The sequence below is a fragment of the Coturnix japonica genome, chromosome 5 (assembly GCF_001577835.2).
Source record: "Coturnix japonica isolate 7356 chromosome 5, Coturnix japonica 2.1, whole genome shotgun sequence".
NCBI classification, from domain to species: Eukaryota; Metazoa; Chordata; class Aves; order Galliformes; family Phasianidae; genus Coturnix; species Coturnix japonica.
The window spans coordinates 10221304-10239064 of NC_029520.1; the positions used below are offsets into that span (position 1 = coordinate 10221304).

Below are 17761 nucleotides of genomic sequence, written 5' to 3' on the forward strand. Positions count from 1 at the left end.
TTCCTTGTTCTTAATGTGTTTTTCTGTGCTCTTTCAGAGCATTTGTTGTGCATGTGTTGTGCTGACAGCTGGGAGACTGCTCTGAGCTCTGCCATTATACATCTCTATTTATTGCAGCTGGGTGTAGTTGACCCAGAGTTGGACAGGAAGCAGTTTAGGCACTAGATGGCTGACTTCTCCAAGTTACTAAAGAAAAAAAAACAATACAAGCCTGTGATTGTGACTCCTTGTCATTGACTCAATCAGCAGCTGTAGGCACTTCTTAAACATGTTCGGCATCTTCAGGGAGGAGTGTTTTTTAGGAGCTTAATTTCCTTTCTACTCAGTCAGAACATCCAGTGACAGGTGAACTCCTTGCCTGTCTCACACCTGAATCCTGAGTCCTCTCTTCTCCTTCACCTCCCTCTCTTGTCCTTTGTCTCTTTCAGTCACGTGCCTTTCTGGGAGCCCTTCTGTGGGTTTCATCTCCCATTCAGCTCTGTCAGCCTGCCTTCAGCCTTGGGGGTGTAATGTCTCCTTGGATGCTTTTAGTACATCACTGTGAACAGGCACCTGTGCTCTCTCCTCCTTGCATTCCCAGGTGGTAATATGAGCACAGGCCTGGCTCCATCAGAAAATACATCCATGCTCTTCTAGCATGGATTCAGCAGATATAGGCATATCCAACACCCCTTCCTCCCCTTTTCAAATTACTTTTCTGTGGAAATGAATGCTGGAAGTGGACCTGCCCTCTCTTGTGAAAGCTGTTTAGCAGATAGAGAATAGTTAGATCTGCCTGGCAGACAGGGATTTGAGACATACGTATGCATGTTTCCGATAAGCCTATTTTTTCTAATACCTCTATGCTTATGTAGAGGTCAGGCAGGAGGAGATCCAAAACTGAACTGAGTGCAGTAACTGGTACCTGCTGGCTCCTCAGCAAGTGCCCAGCACTCAGAAACAGCGATGTGGTCCCACTGCCAGGGCACCCTGGCTGACAGTGGCAGATCTTGCTTGCCTGCATGTTCTGCAGGAAAGTGGCCAGCAAGCAGGACTAGTTCTCTCTGCATTAAAGCTCACATGTAGAGCTCCTTCTGCTTTTTGCACCTGAGTTAAAAGCACTCAGCGGCTGTGACAACGGGAGCTGTGCACAGAGTGGACAATAATGTCTTAGAGACAGATTCCGTTACCCTTTCCAGAAGAAATTCTGTTGCATATTAATGGTGTCATTGAAAGCAAGAAGAGTAAGAGACTACATGTGAATGATAGAGGCAAAATTGTATTGAGGACTTGGGCATTGGGGTCTAAAAGATGTTTCTGAGTTATGTAAGTAGCCACCTGTTCATGTCCAGTAGTACAGTGCTGCATTTTGTCCCTCCCTCAAACTTTTGATGTACATAGATCAATTGGCTGGACATTGCTCATGTGCTGCAGAATAATCTGCAAAACTGTCCAGGGGAAAGAACGTATTTCTTGTTTTTCATGTTTGTTAGTGTAATGGCAGAACGCTTGTGACATCTCCTAAATACTCATAGCTATGATAAAGAGGTAGATGGAAGCAGCAGGACTGAGGCAAGCCCCACTCCCAGTCCTATGGCCAGGTATGTGCTGGCATAAAAAGTGGGTGGCAGAATTTGGCCTGGGTTGTGTAAAGTCCAAGATGTGTGTATGTTTCCTGCTTCAGGTAATAATGTGCTAAGTTACTACTTTATGCACAGAGGTATGGAAACCTTTTTTTTATGTTTTTCCCTCCCTCCCTCCTCTTTCCATTCTATGATCTAGACACCACTAACTGTATGGAGTTGATGACTGGCAGACTTTCCAAATGTGGTAAGAACTTCCTTCCCTTCTGCCTTTTCTCCTTCCCCAGCCCTTGCTGAGCAACATAATAATGCACCACCCTGTCCCTTCCACCTCTTCCCCTTCCTTATCCCTGCTCTCCCACGCTCTTTCCAAGACTACCCAACACGTAACAACCCACAATGTCCTTCTCTTACCCAGCGGACACAAGCATATACCCCTTACTCTGTTCCTCCCCATCCATGCACAAGATGCACAGGCTCCACCACGGCTTTCCCCTTCATACACAAGTGTGTGGTGTTGCACTTCAGATTCCCTCCCTCACTGTCACCCAAACCAGTGATTTTCTTTTTTTTTTTTTCTTTTGGTCATTGTTGATGTTGTTGCTGCCTTTGATTCATAATTCTTCAGTCCTTTTTCAGCGCTGAAGCTGAATGCTGCCCTGCTAGCTGCTGTCTCCCTTGGTTTCCTTCAATTTATTGAGACAGAATTGCTCTGTTAATTAATTCTTTTTTGCATCCATTCCCTTCTTCGCCATGTATCGTTAGGGTAAGACCCTTTTAAATCTTCCATAAAATGCACTGCGTATTATCAATCAGACATTTAGCCAGACATTTAACTGTCAGAGTTCCAGTGTGGTCTTGTGGAAACTGTGTTGTGTTTCTTGCTGGAGGACACTGAGCCTTTTGGTGATTCAGAATTTTGATAGGAATGAGGGGGAAAAAAAAGAAAAAAAAAAAAGCAGAAAAAAAAAGAAATAGTTTTCTGCAAAACTTGCATCTCAACTCACTTAGGGGGAATTTTGGTTAACTTATCCCTTACCTTCCTTCTTCTCTATACACACATGGACTATATTCTTTCTGTCTTTACCTGTGGTCCTACTGGCTCCTCCAAATGCAGTGGTGGAAATACCCAAAACTATAAGATTGGGTGTATTTTTTCCTGTTACATCTTGCAGGGAAAGGTTCTGTACAAGAGAAATCTGTTCTCGTAAGACTTCCATTCTGGTAACTAGGTTGATTTCAGTCATCTCTGTGAAAGGAACACAAGCTGTTGAGGAAGCGATCACTGAGCTGGTACTGCTCTCCAGCTGGACCTGTGACTCCTGCGTCATCTCTTTGTAAACTGAGGGAAGTTCTTCTGGAGTTGTTCCACGGCCAGGTTGTCAGAGTGGAGATAATGTTAGGTTTATGCATGTGTGACTGCGAGCAGAAATTGTTCTGTATTTCAGATGATTTCTTTTCCTTGAAAGCCAGCTTTATGGCTTTTTGTTGTTGTTTTTATTTTTATTTTTTTCTCTAAGGAGAGCTCGTATGATTTCTTATTTGAGTTTTCTGGTTTACTCTTTTTATGATCTCTTCATGAAGACTCATTTAACTTGTAGGCAGACCTCCAGCTTTGTCTTGAAGGCAACAGACAGCAGATCTCTCTTCTTCCTCAAGCCTTTCTTTCTTGCCTGGATCTGACATCCACATCATATGAAAATACTGAAATGCTCATTCTGCTGATTGCTTGCAGGTTAATCAAGCTACACATTTAACCAACCAGTCCTCTGCGCTCTCTAGATTGAGCATTATTGTTCATTACCAGCTCAGGTCCTTCAGCTGTCACAGTGTCAGCATCCATCCAGCAAGGGACAAAGACAACAAGGTGATGGCCAGAAGGGAGACTGTTCTGTGGCAGCTGAAGCCTGAACAGAGCATGTAGGTAGATGTAGAGAAGAGAAAGGAAGGGTTGTTGAAGTATTGGAGCTGCTTCCTTTGAATCAAATTCCTTTTGGTGTGTTCATAAAAAGTAGAAGCAGTGATGACATTCACTGTGCTGAATTCCACCCCTCTATATGTGTGAAGCACTGTTTCATGCACAGGAGAGCTCATCCAACATTTAGTCAGGGGAGTAAAGGGGAATGACGTGGGATTTAGCCTGATATTGGCAAACTGTCCTCTGTGACTTTGAGGACAGGCATAGTCCTGTGGAGTTGGCACAGTGTTCATATAGAGACAGCCAGCAGAGTAAGAAAAGCTATGCTGAGCATTTCTGTGACGTTATCGTTGATCCACATTTTGAGAATGAACATAAAAGGGCATTTTTGCAAGAGTTAATACTGGAGCAGGAAGGGCAAATCAGAGGTTTTATGCCCGCGTTAGCTATGTGAAAGCTGGGGTGGGAATGAGGAATTCACTCAATATAAATTGTTGTAATTAATAGCGAGGCAAATTTATTTATCCCTTTAAATATTAACTTGTCTTCTGCTAGCAGTCACCATCAGTCTTAGATGTGATTTTGCATTTAGTCATTAGCAATGAGAAGCAGTTCTTGTTGGACAGCAGAGTTATGTCATAGAAGCTGCCAGTGTCCAAATGCTGCCACTGTATCAGTTCTGTCTGTGCACTCTGGAAAACTACTGCCAACTCTTATAAGTTTTACAAGAGAAAAAAATTGTTTGTCTCATGATCAAATTGAAATGCACACAGGGATGCAAGATTTTATTTTGTTTCCACCCATTTCAGCAGGGAAAGAGGCATTTCTAGTGTCAGGAAGACTTAATTGATTTTTGTGAAGTCTTTAGTATCTGTGAGTAAGAATAACTTTGCCTTATAGTAGCCCTCTACATTTAAAATGCATCTGTAGCCTGAAAACTGCCTGTAGAAGTAATACCTTCCAGCTTAGCTGATCTTTCCCTTGTGTATTCAGAGCCAAATCAGTTTAGTGACAAATAAGCTTTACTACATTATGTGCTGCCATTAAGCCTTATAAATTCAACACAGATGTAAAAAGGTGAGCTAGATTTAGATTCTTTTGAGGCAGGATTGAGACCTCTTTACTATCATCTAATCTGGTATTTATGTCTATCTCATTGAAGAATGGATTGTATGGTTAATGCTGAGGTTCTAACAGGTACTCAAACAGCAAAGCTGTCAAAAGCTTTGTCACCCTGTACTTGTTAGGGTTAGAGTTAGGGTTAGGGTTAGGATCTGGACAGATCTGGAAGGATCTTTCAATCTTTGTAGTTTGAGTGTGTTGGATCTGGAGACTTTGATATTTGCCACACAGAAGCCCACAGTGCCATTTCACTAGTCCTCGTTTAAAAAGGAGGCTGTCTTTATGAGCTTGGATGACTTTAAGGCCTTTAATAAGTGAGCTGAGAGTTTATTTGGATGGCTGAATCAGTAGTAAAGCTGTTTCATAGTGTTTGATAACTCCTTTTCCCAACCATCTTTAATTTTTTAGAGTCCTTAGGAAGCACGTTTCACCAAGGTGCTGGCTGCTGGCAGAAAGCTCAGAAAAGCCTGTCTCATTCTTCACATAACCTTCTGAGAAACACTTACCAGAGAGCCTGTAAACTCTATACTGTAGCTGTCTGGGGCTGATTTTTATTTCCAAATAAAGCAGTTTTCTCTTGTTGCTTTCCATCCCTCATGAATCTCAGGAAGTTTCCAGTTACGTCACTAGCACTTCATGAAAAGGGGAGATTATTACTGTGTAATTAGCACAGCACCAGTCAAATCTTGCTGCTGTGCTTGGCATTGGACAAGCTTACTTTCTTGCAAAATCTTAGACCATAACTCTGTGACAAAAGAATAGTCAGAAGGCATGTTTATTTTTATACATCGCATGTTGCTGCTTACAGTTTGAAAACTGGATTCCTGGCACCAGCTAAGCAAGAAGCTTTATGGATCCTTGTGTGAACTGGTTAATGTCACCAAAATGATCTGATCAAAGTGGAAGCACAGCAGATCCACGTGCCTTTCATATCTTTCCAGTGAATCTCACTGAAATCCTTTGCTTCTGATGTTTAGAATACATTTAGACTTTTTACATGGCTTCTTATTCTGGGACACTTTACATTGCCCACTGTCACCAGTTATAGTCTCTGCACAGAACTACAGTAAAGGCTTCTCTTCATACCTCCTCGCAAATGCAGTTTCATTCATATGGATGCAAGCCCATCTCAATAGCATTCCAAGCAACTTGAGGAATTAAGTGAGGTTTTTGTAGTTTAAAATTGATTACATCACATTGGGATTGCAGCATTTAACTTAGTGGTAGCTTAGAGAGTCTTGGTTCTACTTACAGCTGCAGAAATCTGCATTTGAAGCTCTCAGAATTGATCCATATTGGCAGTATTTGAAGTAACTATTTCTTTTGGGGTATCCATTTGAGCTTTGATGGAAGAGAAGGTTGGTGATTTGCATTCATGAAGTCATAACTGATGGTAGAAACACTAAGACCTGCAGAAAAACAAACAAACAAACAAAAACAACTAAAAATCAAATATATGCTGCCCTCCAAGCTAAAGGATTCTCTTCACCATTGTTGTACTGTGAGGTCATCAGAGCAGTGTTCTCTTTATTAGCATTTCTGATAAATGTGCTCACTGCTCATCGTTCTGAGTGTAACTGATTCTTGATGAACATGGATATAAGTTGGAACCCAAATGAGAGATCTAGGGAGGAAGCCCATCTTAAAGATCACATATTCTATCATAATGTGTGAATCTTGATAACTTACGTAAGTCAGATTTTCCTAATAGTTCAAGCCAGGTTTCCCAGTTATTAGGTGTCCAAACAAATAACACACAAGATTTGTATCTCTCTTCTTTCTAGTGCTGCTTTCAGGAGGAACTTATTTTCCAATTCATAACTCATATTTTTGCACTATAGAAGAAAGCAGCAATAAAAATGGCGACTTGGCACTAAAGATGACTCCAGGTTTATTAAGATGTTTGTTAAGTACCGGATTCTGTTTTGACACCTATGGCCAGACTTTTACTGCCTAATACAAACTCCTCTCCTTTTTTTTTTTTTTTTTTTTTGTTAATATCTAATACAGAAAACATACTTCTCTCTTAATTAACATAACAATACTTTATTTATAGCAAGCGGCACTTTAGGATATTCCACTTGAATATTTGCTTGCTGTGCTGAGCTGAATTTGAGATGGCCTCTCTTGAAAGTTGAATCATATTTTGAAGGGATTGATTCAAAGGAAATGGGGAATTAACTTTTCTCCAGCATACACAGTTTATTTCTTAGGAACAGGTCTGAGAACCTAAGGCCCATAAGGTCACACATAAACATCCATCTGTCAGGAAAGGGAAGAATCGTATTATTAAGTGCCAGTATATTTTTGACATTTTTATAGACAAAAAAAAAAAGAGATTGAATGAAGCAGCTGAAGTCCTTCAGAGAATGGGTAGCAGCAATAATATCATCTGTTGCGGCTTTATGAGTGTGGATCATCAGCTTCCCCTCTCATCAAACACTTGTGCAGGCAGATCTTTGTAAAAGGACAGACAGATACAAAGCATTCTTGGGCTGAGTCCTTTACCAGCCAATTTACCAGAACAGCGTGATTCCACAACAAAATCTGGCATCTCTTCATCCCAGCTCTATCCTTGCCTGCTCTTTCAGTGCCACCAGCTGTCCAAATTAACACACAATTCCCTCCTCTCCATCATCGTGTCTCCTTTTTTGAGTATTATGTGGTGGCACTGAAGTGGTTAGAGTTTTTCATCTGTAATGGAGATGTGTTTTCTGATTAATTACTTGTATTATAGCTTTGTAGAAGGTATCAGCTAGGCAATTCACCTCATATATTTAGGTTTTTGATGGCTGCATTCACCATTCTCTAACTCATCACCTAAGAACTACTTATCTCAGTTATATTGCCTGTCATGGGAGAGGCTGACTTGAGTTTTAGTTTTCCTGTGTGTGTATGAGAGAGAGAAAGCACAGAAGACAGCAGAATCCCATCTGCATAGGAGAAGGCATATTTTAGGAGGGTAAGAACAAGGATAACTTATAGAGCATCTGCGTGTCAGATTGGTTGTTCAGATCTGCTCAGATGTGTAGCAGCTGAAAGTTCTCACCTCCTGCCAATAGCCTGGACACCTGTGCTGACAGTGTCTGATAACCTGGGTAATTCCCAGCAGCATTCTGTTTCTGCAAACACTGTTTTCAGCTGGCTCTTTTACTTCCAGAATCCATGGGCTCTGGAAAAGAAGCTGTGTTGTTTCTTTTGGAAATTGTCTCTCCCAGTTACAATTTATTTGTCCTGCTAGGAAACTCGAGTTGTTCTGTGGACTCAGTCTGTGCCCATTTTCTAGTCCTAAACCAAAATAAAACCAAAGCAACCGTCTTATTATATAAGTTTGTGGGGAAAAAATACTGGGAGAATCTGGTCAATCTATCCTCACAGTTCAAAAATCTAGCAAATATAAAACCACATACCTTTTACCTGAAAAGCTTTTCAAACTTCCTATATTTTTAGAGAAGTACCAGTCCTGGGATTTCAGCAGTTCCTTCTTCTCATGTCAGGTGATGTATGGTGGGTTCATAGTCTGGGAAGAAGTTCTATGCGAAGGCTTCCAGCGCGACATTGCAGCAGCCTTTCAGTCACCCTTCTCCATTGCAGGGGGAAATCTTATATATCCAACTTATGTTAAGTGGGTTGAGCAAAGACTCTGTATAGTTTTCTTTGGCAATAAGTGAGCTCCTTGGTCTGGAGAAAAAAAAACCCTACATAATCTTATATGAACAGAGAAACAGGCCACTTTAACCTCTCCATTATCCCTTGCAGTGCTTATAGTCTAGGAGTGGGTTCTCTGTGTTACATCTTCTGTTACTGGAGGTAAAGGGACTCTAGCAACAGAAAACAAACAAACATGCTAAGTCTTAACAAAAGAAGGATAGAACTATGTCAGAGTGGCAGAGTGGGTTTGAAAGGGAGTGGATTATCAGTCATCAAAAAAGTGTTTTGATGCATTATGTGGAGTTAGGTTTCTTGCTATGATTCACTGAAAACATGGCTGCTGTTGAGATAAAGAGCAAACTAGGGATGAAAAAGAAGAAAAACAAAACAAAAACAAACAGCAGCAACTTCAACCCCTCCAATGGACAAAAGGAATTTGTGTTGTAAGTAGCAGAGGCAGGCAGAAGGCAAGCAGAAAGTATGTGAAAGCCATGAGAGAAGGAGTATGGGAAATTGTTTTTCTATTCACTTTTCTCCCAAAGCCTTAGTTAAAAAAGCAGGAATTAAATAATTTATTGGGCCACCAAGAAAGAAAAGGCACAGAATAATCCCATAGGTGACATATTTGCTTTATTCAACTTGGTGGTCAGCACCAAAAAGATTAGTGCATTAAATGTCACTATGTATATAAGGGAGATGTTTTCACAGGACAAGAAATTTTGCATTCACTAAGCCAGTGGGAATGCTGCCATTTGCTTGAATTGAAACAGTACTGAGTCCTTATGTGGCTATCTTTAATTATTACAAAAGAGTAGTCTCTTGTTACAGATGGAATCTTCCAAGCCTGTCCAGAAGCTGCTTGTTCCGTACTTGTTAATTTCCTGTGAAGGCCTTTGAGGGTCATGGCAAAGTCAGAGCAGGTGAATCCTCTTCTGGTGCCACTCCTGGTATCTGGAGTGCAACACCTCCTTTTCTCTTTTCTCTCTTAACCTGGATTTGCCAGCTCAACTTTGCTCCTACCCCCTGTGACACCTCTACAGAATAGCAAATGGGATAGAGTACTCTGAGGGCTGATGCAAGATGTCTGCCCAGCTTTCTTTTACCTCTAAGTGTCCGTACTCAGCCCTGTTTCTTCCTTTTACTGTCCAGTGTGTTAAAATGCATCACTTATTTTGAGGAATTTGGCCATAACGGTGCTGCACACAGGTGCCACACATTAGTTCCTTCTCCATAAATCTATTTCTTTAGTGTCCCTTCAATACATGACCCTTTCATAAGCTTCAGTGCTTGTTTTCAAACTCATTCCCCTCCCCATCTTGCAGCATCCGGCTCCTCAGACTAACTCAGAAGTGCACATATCCATCTCCTCCTAACAGAAGTAAACCTAATGCTCTGAACCTCCCTTCCTGCTTCTGATCCTTCTCACAGTTTCTCACCTTTGCTGCCTTTCACACCTTCTTTACTCTATGCTGGTGAACGTTTGCTCTCAAGGGGAAAAAAGACCGTAGGTACAGGTTCATGAAATACCAGGGAAGTTTTGTAAAATCAGCAAGCCAGACTTTCATCCCTGTCCGGAGGAAATGGGAAGTCATCTCTTAAATAAGAGAGAAAGTCTTTTTGAGGCCCCTAGATGGGCTTGCAGGTCTAAGAGCCTGTCACATATTTTGTACTGAGTGCCAGGAGTGGAAGATTGCCAGTAAAAAACTATTCTAACAATCATCACCTGCATTTTCAAGTCTTGTTTTACTGTCCGTATCAGCCCAAAGGCAACTGAAAACTAAAAGGAGCAACAACAGTCACCATGTTCATGCTTCCAGCATAGCTGACCTATGTTTACATATCCCCAGAGAGAAATGTAAGGACTCTTTGTCTGTTCAAAGACCAATATCTAGACAAGCCCAAGCGTGGGCTAACAAGCTGTCATGTAGATAACATCAATGTGATTGTCTGTAGTGCTTGGCTTAGGATCAGTCCTTTTGTAACTGCAAGATATGAAAGGATTAATACCAAGTTTTTAATTACAAGTCCAGACACTATGAAAGGCAAAGAAAGGAAGGGGTTAGTGAAATGGCCTACTTTATTTTTCAGCAGCTCTCATTCAATATCCCTAAGGATTTCCTACCTCCCATTAAAATTTTACCTGAAAAATGCTGATTGTAAGAAATCCTGTAGTGATACAGGCAAAGAAAAAGCAGATTGTTAAATACTCTTTGCTGCAGTAAATCTCCAGGTACTTGAAAGCCAGTAGGACATGGGAAGGAGAAAGGGTGGATGAAACAGGGGCTGCATATTTTAATAGAAGGATTAAAAATCCTGTATCAGAACCTGTCAAATACCAGATATTTATGTACAATTTAAAACCTGTTTTATTGCTCCCTTTTTGCAAGTTGTACTTTTGTCCGCTGTTCCTGTCTATGTGAAAAGTAAAATTTCCCTAGTTCCTGCAGAGCGCTGCTTTCTCTGCCCTCCTCTTTCCCTCTAAGCTTGTTGAATAAACTGCTCAGCTGAATAACTAGAGATACTTCCCTCCCCTTTTCTCCCAACTTAGCAGTCTTTCCCTCTCCAGCATTTTTTTCAGTGCTCTTTTTCATTCTCTCTGCTGACTCCATTTGCTTATGAGGATGAGGGGTCCAAAGCCACATAATGAACAGATTTGTCCACATTCCCACAATCAAGGCTGAGTGTTTTATTTATTTTTTCACTGAATGTGAGCATTCACTTGAAGGAGAAATGAGTCTGAGCAGATATTAAATGAGTATGAGCACAGTGTGCCTTCAGAGCGGCTTAGGGTGAATTAGAAGTTATAGATGTGGAAGAGATATCCCCATTCCAAAGTGTCTGTGTGCATGTGGAAGGAGGCAGGTGCAGCTCACAGAACTGTGACCCAGAAATAGCTGAGAGTTTGATAGGTTTTCCCATATTAACCAGAATTAGAGTTACATGTTTTTCCCTGCTTCTTGTTTAGGCCCATCTCTGAATCTGTTAGCTGAACAATGCCCTTCCAGAAACTAACAGCCATTTGCTTGGGGTGTTGGTATAATTGAACACATAGATGGAAACAGGGCCAGCAGTAGGTTAAACACAAAACAGCAAGTATGGGAAGGCAAGGAATGATTCTTACTCATCATGAGTAAGACTGAGATCTATCTCTCTGTATGCCAGCCGTGTGATTTTTCTCAATGCCTGTTACCACACAGAGGAAAGCAGCAACTACATGGCTAGCATGGGGCAGCAGAAGGAGAGTAATACATTCAGTCTTGGAGGGCACAAATTCTATCTTTTCATTTTCTTTGCATATCAACCGTTGATATCCGTCTAGCATCTTCCATCAGAAAATAAGAAAGTCCTACAAGTCCTTCAGATGAGTCACCACACAGAGACAGTACTTGCCCACTGTGGTGATCAATTTGCTTATGTGTGTAATAAAAGTGAAAAGAAATAGAATAATACTAAGCCACCAGCTTCCACTAACTGTGGGTGAATGGGGATCTCTGCTACGAAGAAGCCTCTTTGCTCTGGACTGAATGTTGCCATCGCAGGGATGAAAGGTCCCACTCTTCACAGCATACAACATCACTGCATGGCAGAGACAAGAAGCCTGTTTCTGGGAGCTGGAGGATGAAATCACTTAGATGGGGTATAAATAAGCTGATTCGATTTTGTTATAACAGTGGAGCCAACAGGCCCAATACTGAGAAAAGCACCATGAGGTTTTCTTCAAGTATGACCTTCCACAGTAACGTAGAGGCACAGAGGTGTACACCTGACTGCAGGGGGAGGTAGAGTATGAAGAAGGAATCTGCTGTACAGGTCTCATCTTTAATGGATAGGTCAGAGGGTCATTGTAAGGACATTCCATCCCCCTTAACAGGTCCAACCCAATCTGCTGTGCCATGCAACCTCTGTGGGCCGTACCTGGATTGATAATACTCGTGCTGAAACACAGCTGGGTCTTTCATTGCAATGGACTTAAGGCAGTCAGGAATGAGAAGAAGATTGTCTGGCCTTTGAGGACCAGTTAAGGCAATACATGTAACCGTCTTGGAGCTGCATAATTAAACCTGGCACATAGCTGTTAGTCAAGCAGATGAAGGCTCTTTACATAATATTTGTGCTTTGTTAATTGAGAATTCTCAGATGCCCACATTTAGAGGGCCTTAGAAGAAGACTCATTACAGTCAGTCCAGGGTCTGTCTGTTCCTTTTAGCCCCTGGAGGTGGGTCTGTGATGCATCGTGCTCCCCACTGGAAAATGGCTTTGGTAAAGTGTATCTTGGGTTTAATCGGAAGGTGGAATGGTGAGCAAAAAAGCTTTTTCAAATGGCATGAAAGATTTCATTCTAACATATGTACAGTGCCAACCCATGTTATTTCTACGGCCTGCTCCTCTGGCTGGCTTAAAGAGATACCTGTGCCACCAGCATGCAGTCCTACATCCTTCTGTGGCTCCTAGCTCCACTGAAATGAATGGCTGTGTTCTGGAGGCTGTACTGTAACAAAACAATAAATTCAGAACAATGAGAAAGTAGTTCTTGACCCTGGCTGGTGCCAGAAATACATGCACAGCAACCTGCTTCTGCAAAGCATTCAGTGTCTCCATTTCAAGGTGCTTGTTGTAAGAAGGATCTGAAGATGCTTAGAAGCTTGCAAACACAAGCCACAAACCACATATACAGATGGAGGTAGTCATGTCAGCCATCGCTTGTTTTTCAAATACTTTTTTCCTTGGAGCACTTAAGCATTCGAGTTTTAGTGTCTAAAAAGTGAGCAAGGAGATACTCAGAAACAAAGTGCAAGCAGAAAAGCATAATGCCCAGTGCAGCCATGTAACTTAGCGGGGCCTACAAAGCTAAGCATCAGTTGGCAACTACATAAAAACCAAACTAAAACAAAGAAACGATGACATTTGCCTGTATCCCGCATTGCGTTCACTGATATTTCAGTGAAGAATGGCCGAATGACTGCAAGTAGTAGACCGAACTACGTATTTCCGTGATGTGGTGCTGCATCATCTTGATAGGTGAGACAGCTGTGCCCACCCACTCAGAACAAAACTAGGACCTACCCGTAGGTGCTTGATGCTCCCAGTCTCTTTATTTCTGTAGGTGTCCCATCCTAAACACTCTTCCTCTTCCTGCTCATTGTCTTCATCCCCCACACACCCCCACGCACGTGGCTCTGGATCTCCTCATCATGTTCTTCTCGTTAAAAACCCCATTGTTCATTTGTTTGTTTGTTCTCTCTCTCTCCTCTTTTTCTCTCTCTTTCCCTCTTCGTTTTTTGTTTTTTGATTTTTTTTTCCTTCCTTCCTTCTTCCCTTCCTTTCTTTCTTTCCTTCTTTCTTTTTTTGTCTCCTCTGTTTTGTGTACCCAGGCAGCCCATTGAGTAACTTCTTTGACGTAATTAAACAACTTTTTTCAGACGAGAAGAACGGGCAGGTGAGCCATCCCCCCGGCACGCCAACCAAGCATAGCGCAAACAGCAAGCGGAGCGATTCCGGTTCTAATGACTATGGGTCTAGAGGAGACAATAAGTACCCTGCTGGCAAAGACAAGGCAAAGATGGTCTCATCAGTCGGCCTACAAGACCAACCTTAAATAAACACATAAAATTAAATAACTTAGAAACAAAATCAGAAACAAACAAACAAACAAAAAATAAATAAAGCAAGAAAGAATGAAAGAATATTCCTTAGCAAGCTAGCCTCTAAACTAGAAGGATGTATATACCTTGCCACAACAGTACAAAACTGTCTATAGACAAATTTTGTATGAAGGAATGACTGTATATATATACATATATATATTTATATATGATATATAATATATATCTCAGAAACAAACACAAAAACAAACGAACAAAAGAATGAAAAGAAAAGAAAGAAAAGAAAAGGTAGCACAGATGACAAACCCAGTTCGACAGATCTTGGGTTGTGGTTTTTTTTTATGGCTTTTTTTTTTCCTCCCTTTTTTTGAATGTTTTTGGTTGTTTTTTTTTCCTCCTTCCTGATTTTTTGGGTTTTATTATTATTATTACTTTTTGTTCACTTTTGTTTTGTTTCTTGTTCTGTTCATGCTCTCTCTGTGTTTCTGACGACACCACTTGTTTCCGCTCTGCTACCAGGAATTATCCCGAAAAGTTAACATGTCAGCCACGGCTTCACCTTCTGTGCTCTGCGGACACTTGTTGACGGAAGGCAACCGATGTAGACTGTCCAAGGACCAGTCCTGTTTGAGGTTCCCAGCCTCCCCTCTCCCTTCAGGAAGTGGGTTTCTCCCCCACTTCTCCCCAGACATCTCCCCAATGCACGCTTTTTTACTTTTATTTTTTCTTGATTTTTTTTTAAATTTTTTTTCTTTTTTCTTTTCTTTTTTTCTTTTTTTTTTTCCTCTCTCTTTTTCATTTTTGGTGCTCCACAAGAGAGATCTGCTCAGTTATGGGATTGCACAGTCTGGGCTGAAAGGAGGTTGCAAATTGTTGGAGTGAAATCTTTGCCCTTGGCAGCTTCTGTCCGCGCAGGTGAACTCAGCCTGGAGCGGGAGGGTGTGGGGAAGGAGACGGGGTAGTGGGAGCGCAGTGTTGCGTGGATCCAGAGCGCGTTCTCATCAGAAACCAGCCAGGAGCAACTCAAAACTAAGCCTTGAACCAAGACAATATTGGGGAGCTTCATCAAGGATTTTCATAGCCTTCTTTTTCTCCCCACCACCTTTTCTGTTTCTTTTGCCCCCCCTTTTTTAATATATATATATATATATATATATACATGTATATATATGTGCGTATGTTTTGATTAAAATACACATGCATACATATATATGCATATATATATATATATATACACACAGAAAATAATTGTGTTTTGTTTTGTTTTGATTCGTTTTGTTTTTAATGCTGTCTCATTTTGCTTTTTGACCTGCTGGAAGGGGAAAGGAGTAAACTTAGGAGGGAGAGGGGGGTTAAACGAATAAACACATACAAACAAAACACGAAAACTTAGGGAAAAGGCAACTTCTGGTAGCAAAGAAGGGGGACAAGACTCTGCCAAGGACTGTCTCTCCCGCCGCCAGGCACGGTTGCTGCTGCTGCTGCTGCTGTTCCTCCTTCGAATACCTTCCTCCCCATCTGTCAGCTCCCTGCCACTGTGCCACCGTGCTGGGACCTTCTTCCACCAGCTGGAGCCTCCACCGCACCCTGCATTTAGAGGCAATTGTTGTGTTGCTAGTGCTGCATCGATATCAGTATTATTATTTCTTTAAGTTACCGATTTCATTCGTTGGCTTGGGTGAAGTTTTTTTTTTTTTCCTTAAAAAAAAAAAAAAAAAAAAAAAAGAAGAAAAAAAAAGGAAAAAAAAGAAAAAAAAAAAAAGAAGATGAAGATGAAGACAAGAGACTTATCTTGGGTTTTATTTCCTGTGTGTGTGTGTGTGCAAATCACTGGCACTTGGTTCATCTGAGCAAGGCAAGGTGGAGTCAGGGTGATGGGAGACTTAATCACGAAGCTACTGTAAACTTTAAAAATTACTGCAAGATATTTTTATAAAGTTTTAGTTTCTTTTTTTTTTTGTTTGTTTGTTTCAGTTTGTTTTGGTTTGTTGTTTTGTGTTTTGTTTTTCTGAAGGGGGGAGGAGGGTGGGGTTGGGTGGATGGGGCCCTACTTTTTGTTTGCGTTTCAGTTCTTAGGTCTCGCTAATTTATATATACATATATATATATTTAAAAAATAAGCTGTTAGATATATCTTCTGTTTAATAACTGTGTAGAGGCAACATCGATCCTTATTTATTTTGCGGAGGAGGGGGAAAAAAGACACAGCAACCTCGTAAGTGTTCATCTTGTGACTTGGAGAAAGAAGAATCGCCGCCTTTTTTCCTCCTCCTCGAGAGTTAACGTGACCAAGTGTAACTTATTCTGGCCCAAGTTCAAAGGTTAAACAAACAGACCAAGAAACAAACGTGGTTTCACGCCTGGAAGACAAAACGCAGTGAAGAGTTCTTCTTGACTGAGATTTTAAGAATGTAGGCTTAGCATTAGTGTTCAGCTCTTCTATGACCTTCGATTGCTGCTCGTTGGGTTCCTATGGGTGTATGTCGTATCGCAAGATTATGATTATTTATTTATTTTTTAAATGATAATGTTGTATGAGTTCTTTTTTTGGTTGTTGTTGTCGTCGTTGGTTTTTTTAATCATTTTTGCCCTTCTCGGACCAGTTTTACTTGTACATAGGTTTGGAGATTAAAAATGGATTTTTAAAGACACAACTGGGGCAAAGACCTTTGACTTTGGCCCCGCTTCCCCATTCCCCCAAAACGGGAGGGATTTATTTTACGTTTCCGTTCTATTTATTTATTTATTTTCCCTACTCCCAACCCTTTTCTCTCGTATTGCTGTGTGCATGTCAGACACCGGGGGGTGATGGCTGGGGAGGGGGGGAGGCAAAGGGTGCAGGAGAGGGGGGCAGTTTTAATTGCATGACATTGCTGTAAATTAGTCTCTTTTGCTTTCGTTGTCTTTCCTGCCTCCGCCCTCTCTCTACTTCTCCTCCGAGCTCCCCTCCCATCACCCCCGTCCTTCTTTTCCCTCTTTTCTCTTCCCTTGTGTATAGATTTTGATGCTTCTGTTACATTGTACCTCTACGAAAGGCTGGGATTTCAATACAAAATAATAATAATAATTTAAAAGAATACCTATATCAGCAAAACCCACGCGGTACAAGCAGGAAGGGGATTACCTACACAAGATATAAGAATAAACGAAAGCAATACCTCTTGTTAACCTTCCTATTTTGTACTTTGGAGACACACACGCGCGCACACACACATATACAGACACAAACTGACGTTATTTAATGGTTTAAAATGGACAACAAAAAATCTGATGTATCCCTTGTTAAATAACTGTGAGCAACTTTAGTTCAAAAACCAATAAATTCATTCAGTAAAGATACGAGCTGTGGCGTGTCCTCTTTGTGTCCGTCACACCAGCCGGCCTGCAGGGGGCGCTGCTCCACGCCGCCTCGTGCTCCCGGAAGGAAGCAAGGGAAGGCACGAGGCGGATCGTGATGGAGCGAGGAAGGGCGAGGAACCGCGGCTCCAGGAGCAGGTAGGGATAGGGATGGGGTCGGGGTCGGGGTCGGGGTCGGGGTCGGGGTCGGAGCTTCTGGAAGGTTCCACGCTCTTTGCCACAGGGCAGAGAAGCTCTCAGGTTCTGGGGGGGTAGGGGGGAGTATTGGTTTGCGAAGTGAGACGAGGGAGAAGACGATGTGAATGAAGCGCTCGGGTGGCTCGTTGTTGTGGTCTCCGCGTGCTCTAAGGATTTTGCCAAGGGAAGGACCTCAGGATTAGAGCATAACCGTGTTTATTCTGCCTTTTTGGCCCCGAGGATTGGTAGAAGGAAAGCAGTTGTGTATAGGTAAGGAGGGGGTCCGAGAAGGGCCGTTATAGTGGGTCGAACTGGGTGAGCTTGGTGGTCTTTTCCAGCCTTAATGGTTCTAAAGTTCTGTTGTATTGCGG

At 41.8% G+C, this 17761-nt stretch overlaps 1 protein-coding gene across 19 annotated transcripts in view; it reads left to right on the top strand.

Moving 5' to 3' along the window:
• BRSK2 (BR serine/threonine kinase 2) overlaps window positions 1–17195 on the top strand; it is a 288040-nt gene extending 270845 nt beyond the window's left edge. For 7 of the 19 annotated variants that reach the window (XM_032444826.1, XM_032444834.1, XM_032444838.1 and 4 more), the window contains 2 exons: window positions 1762–1809; window positions 13626–17195. In XM_032444826.1, coding sequence (XP_032300717.1) covers window positions 1762–1809; window positions 13626–13849 — 272 coding nt within the window. In that variant the 3' untranslated portion in view covers window positions 13850–17195. The remainder of the gene's footprint in view (window positions 1–1761; window positions 1810–13625) is intronic. The other 12 variants (XM_032444828.1, XM_032444827.1, XM_032444833.1 and 9 more) reach the window with 8 other exon arrangements.
• Window positions 17196–17761: the final 566 nt, after the last annotated feature.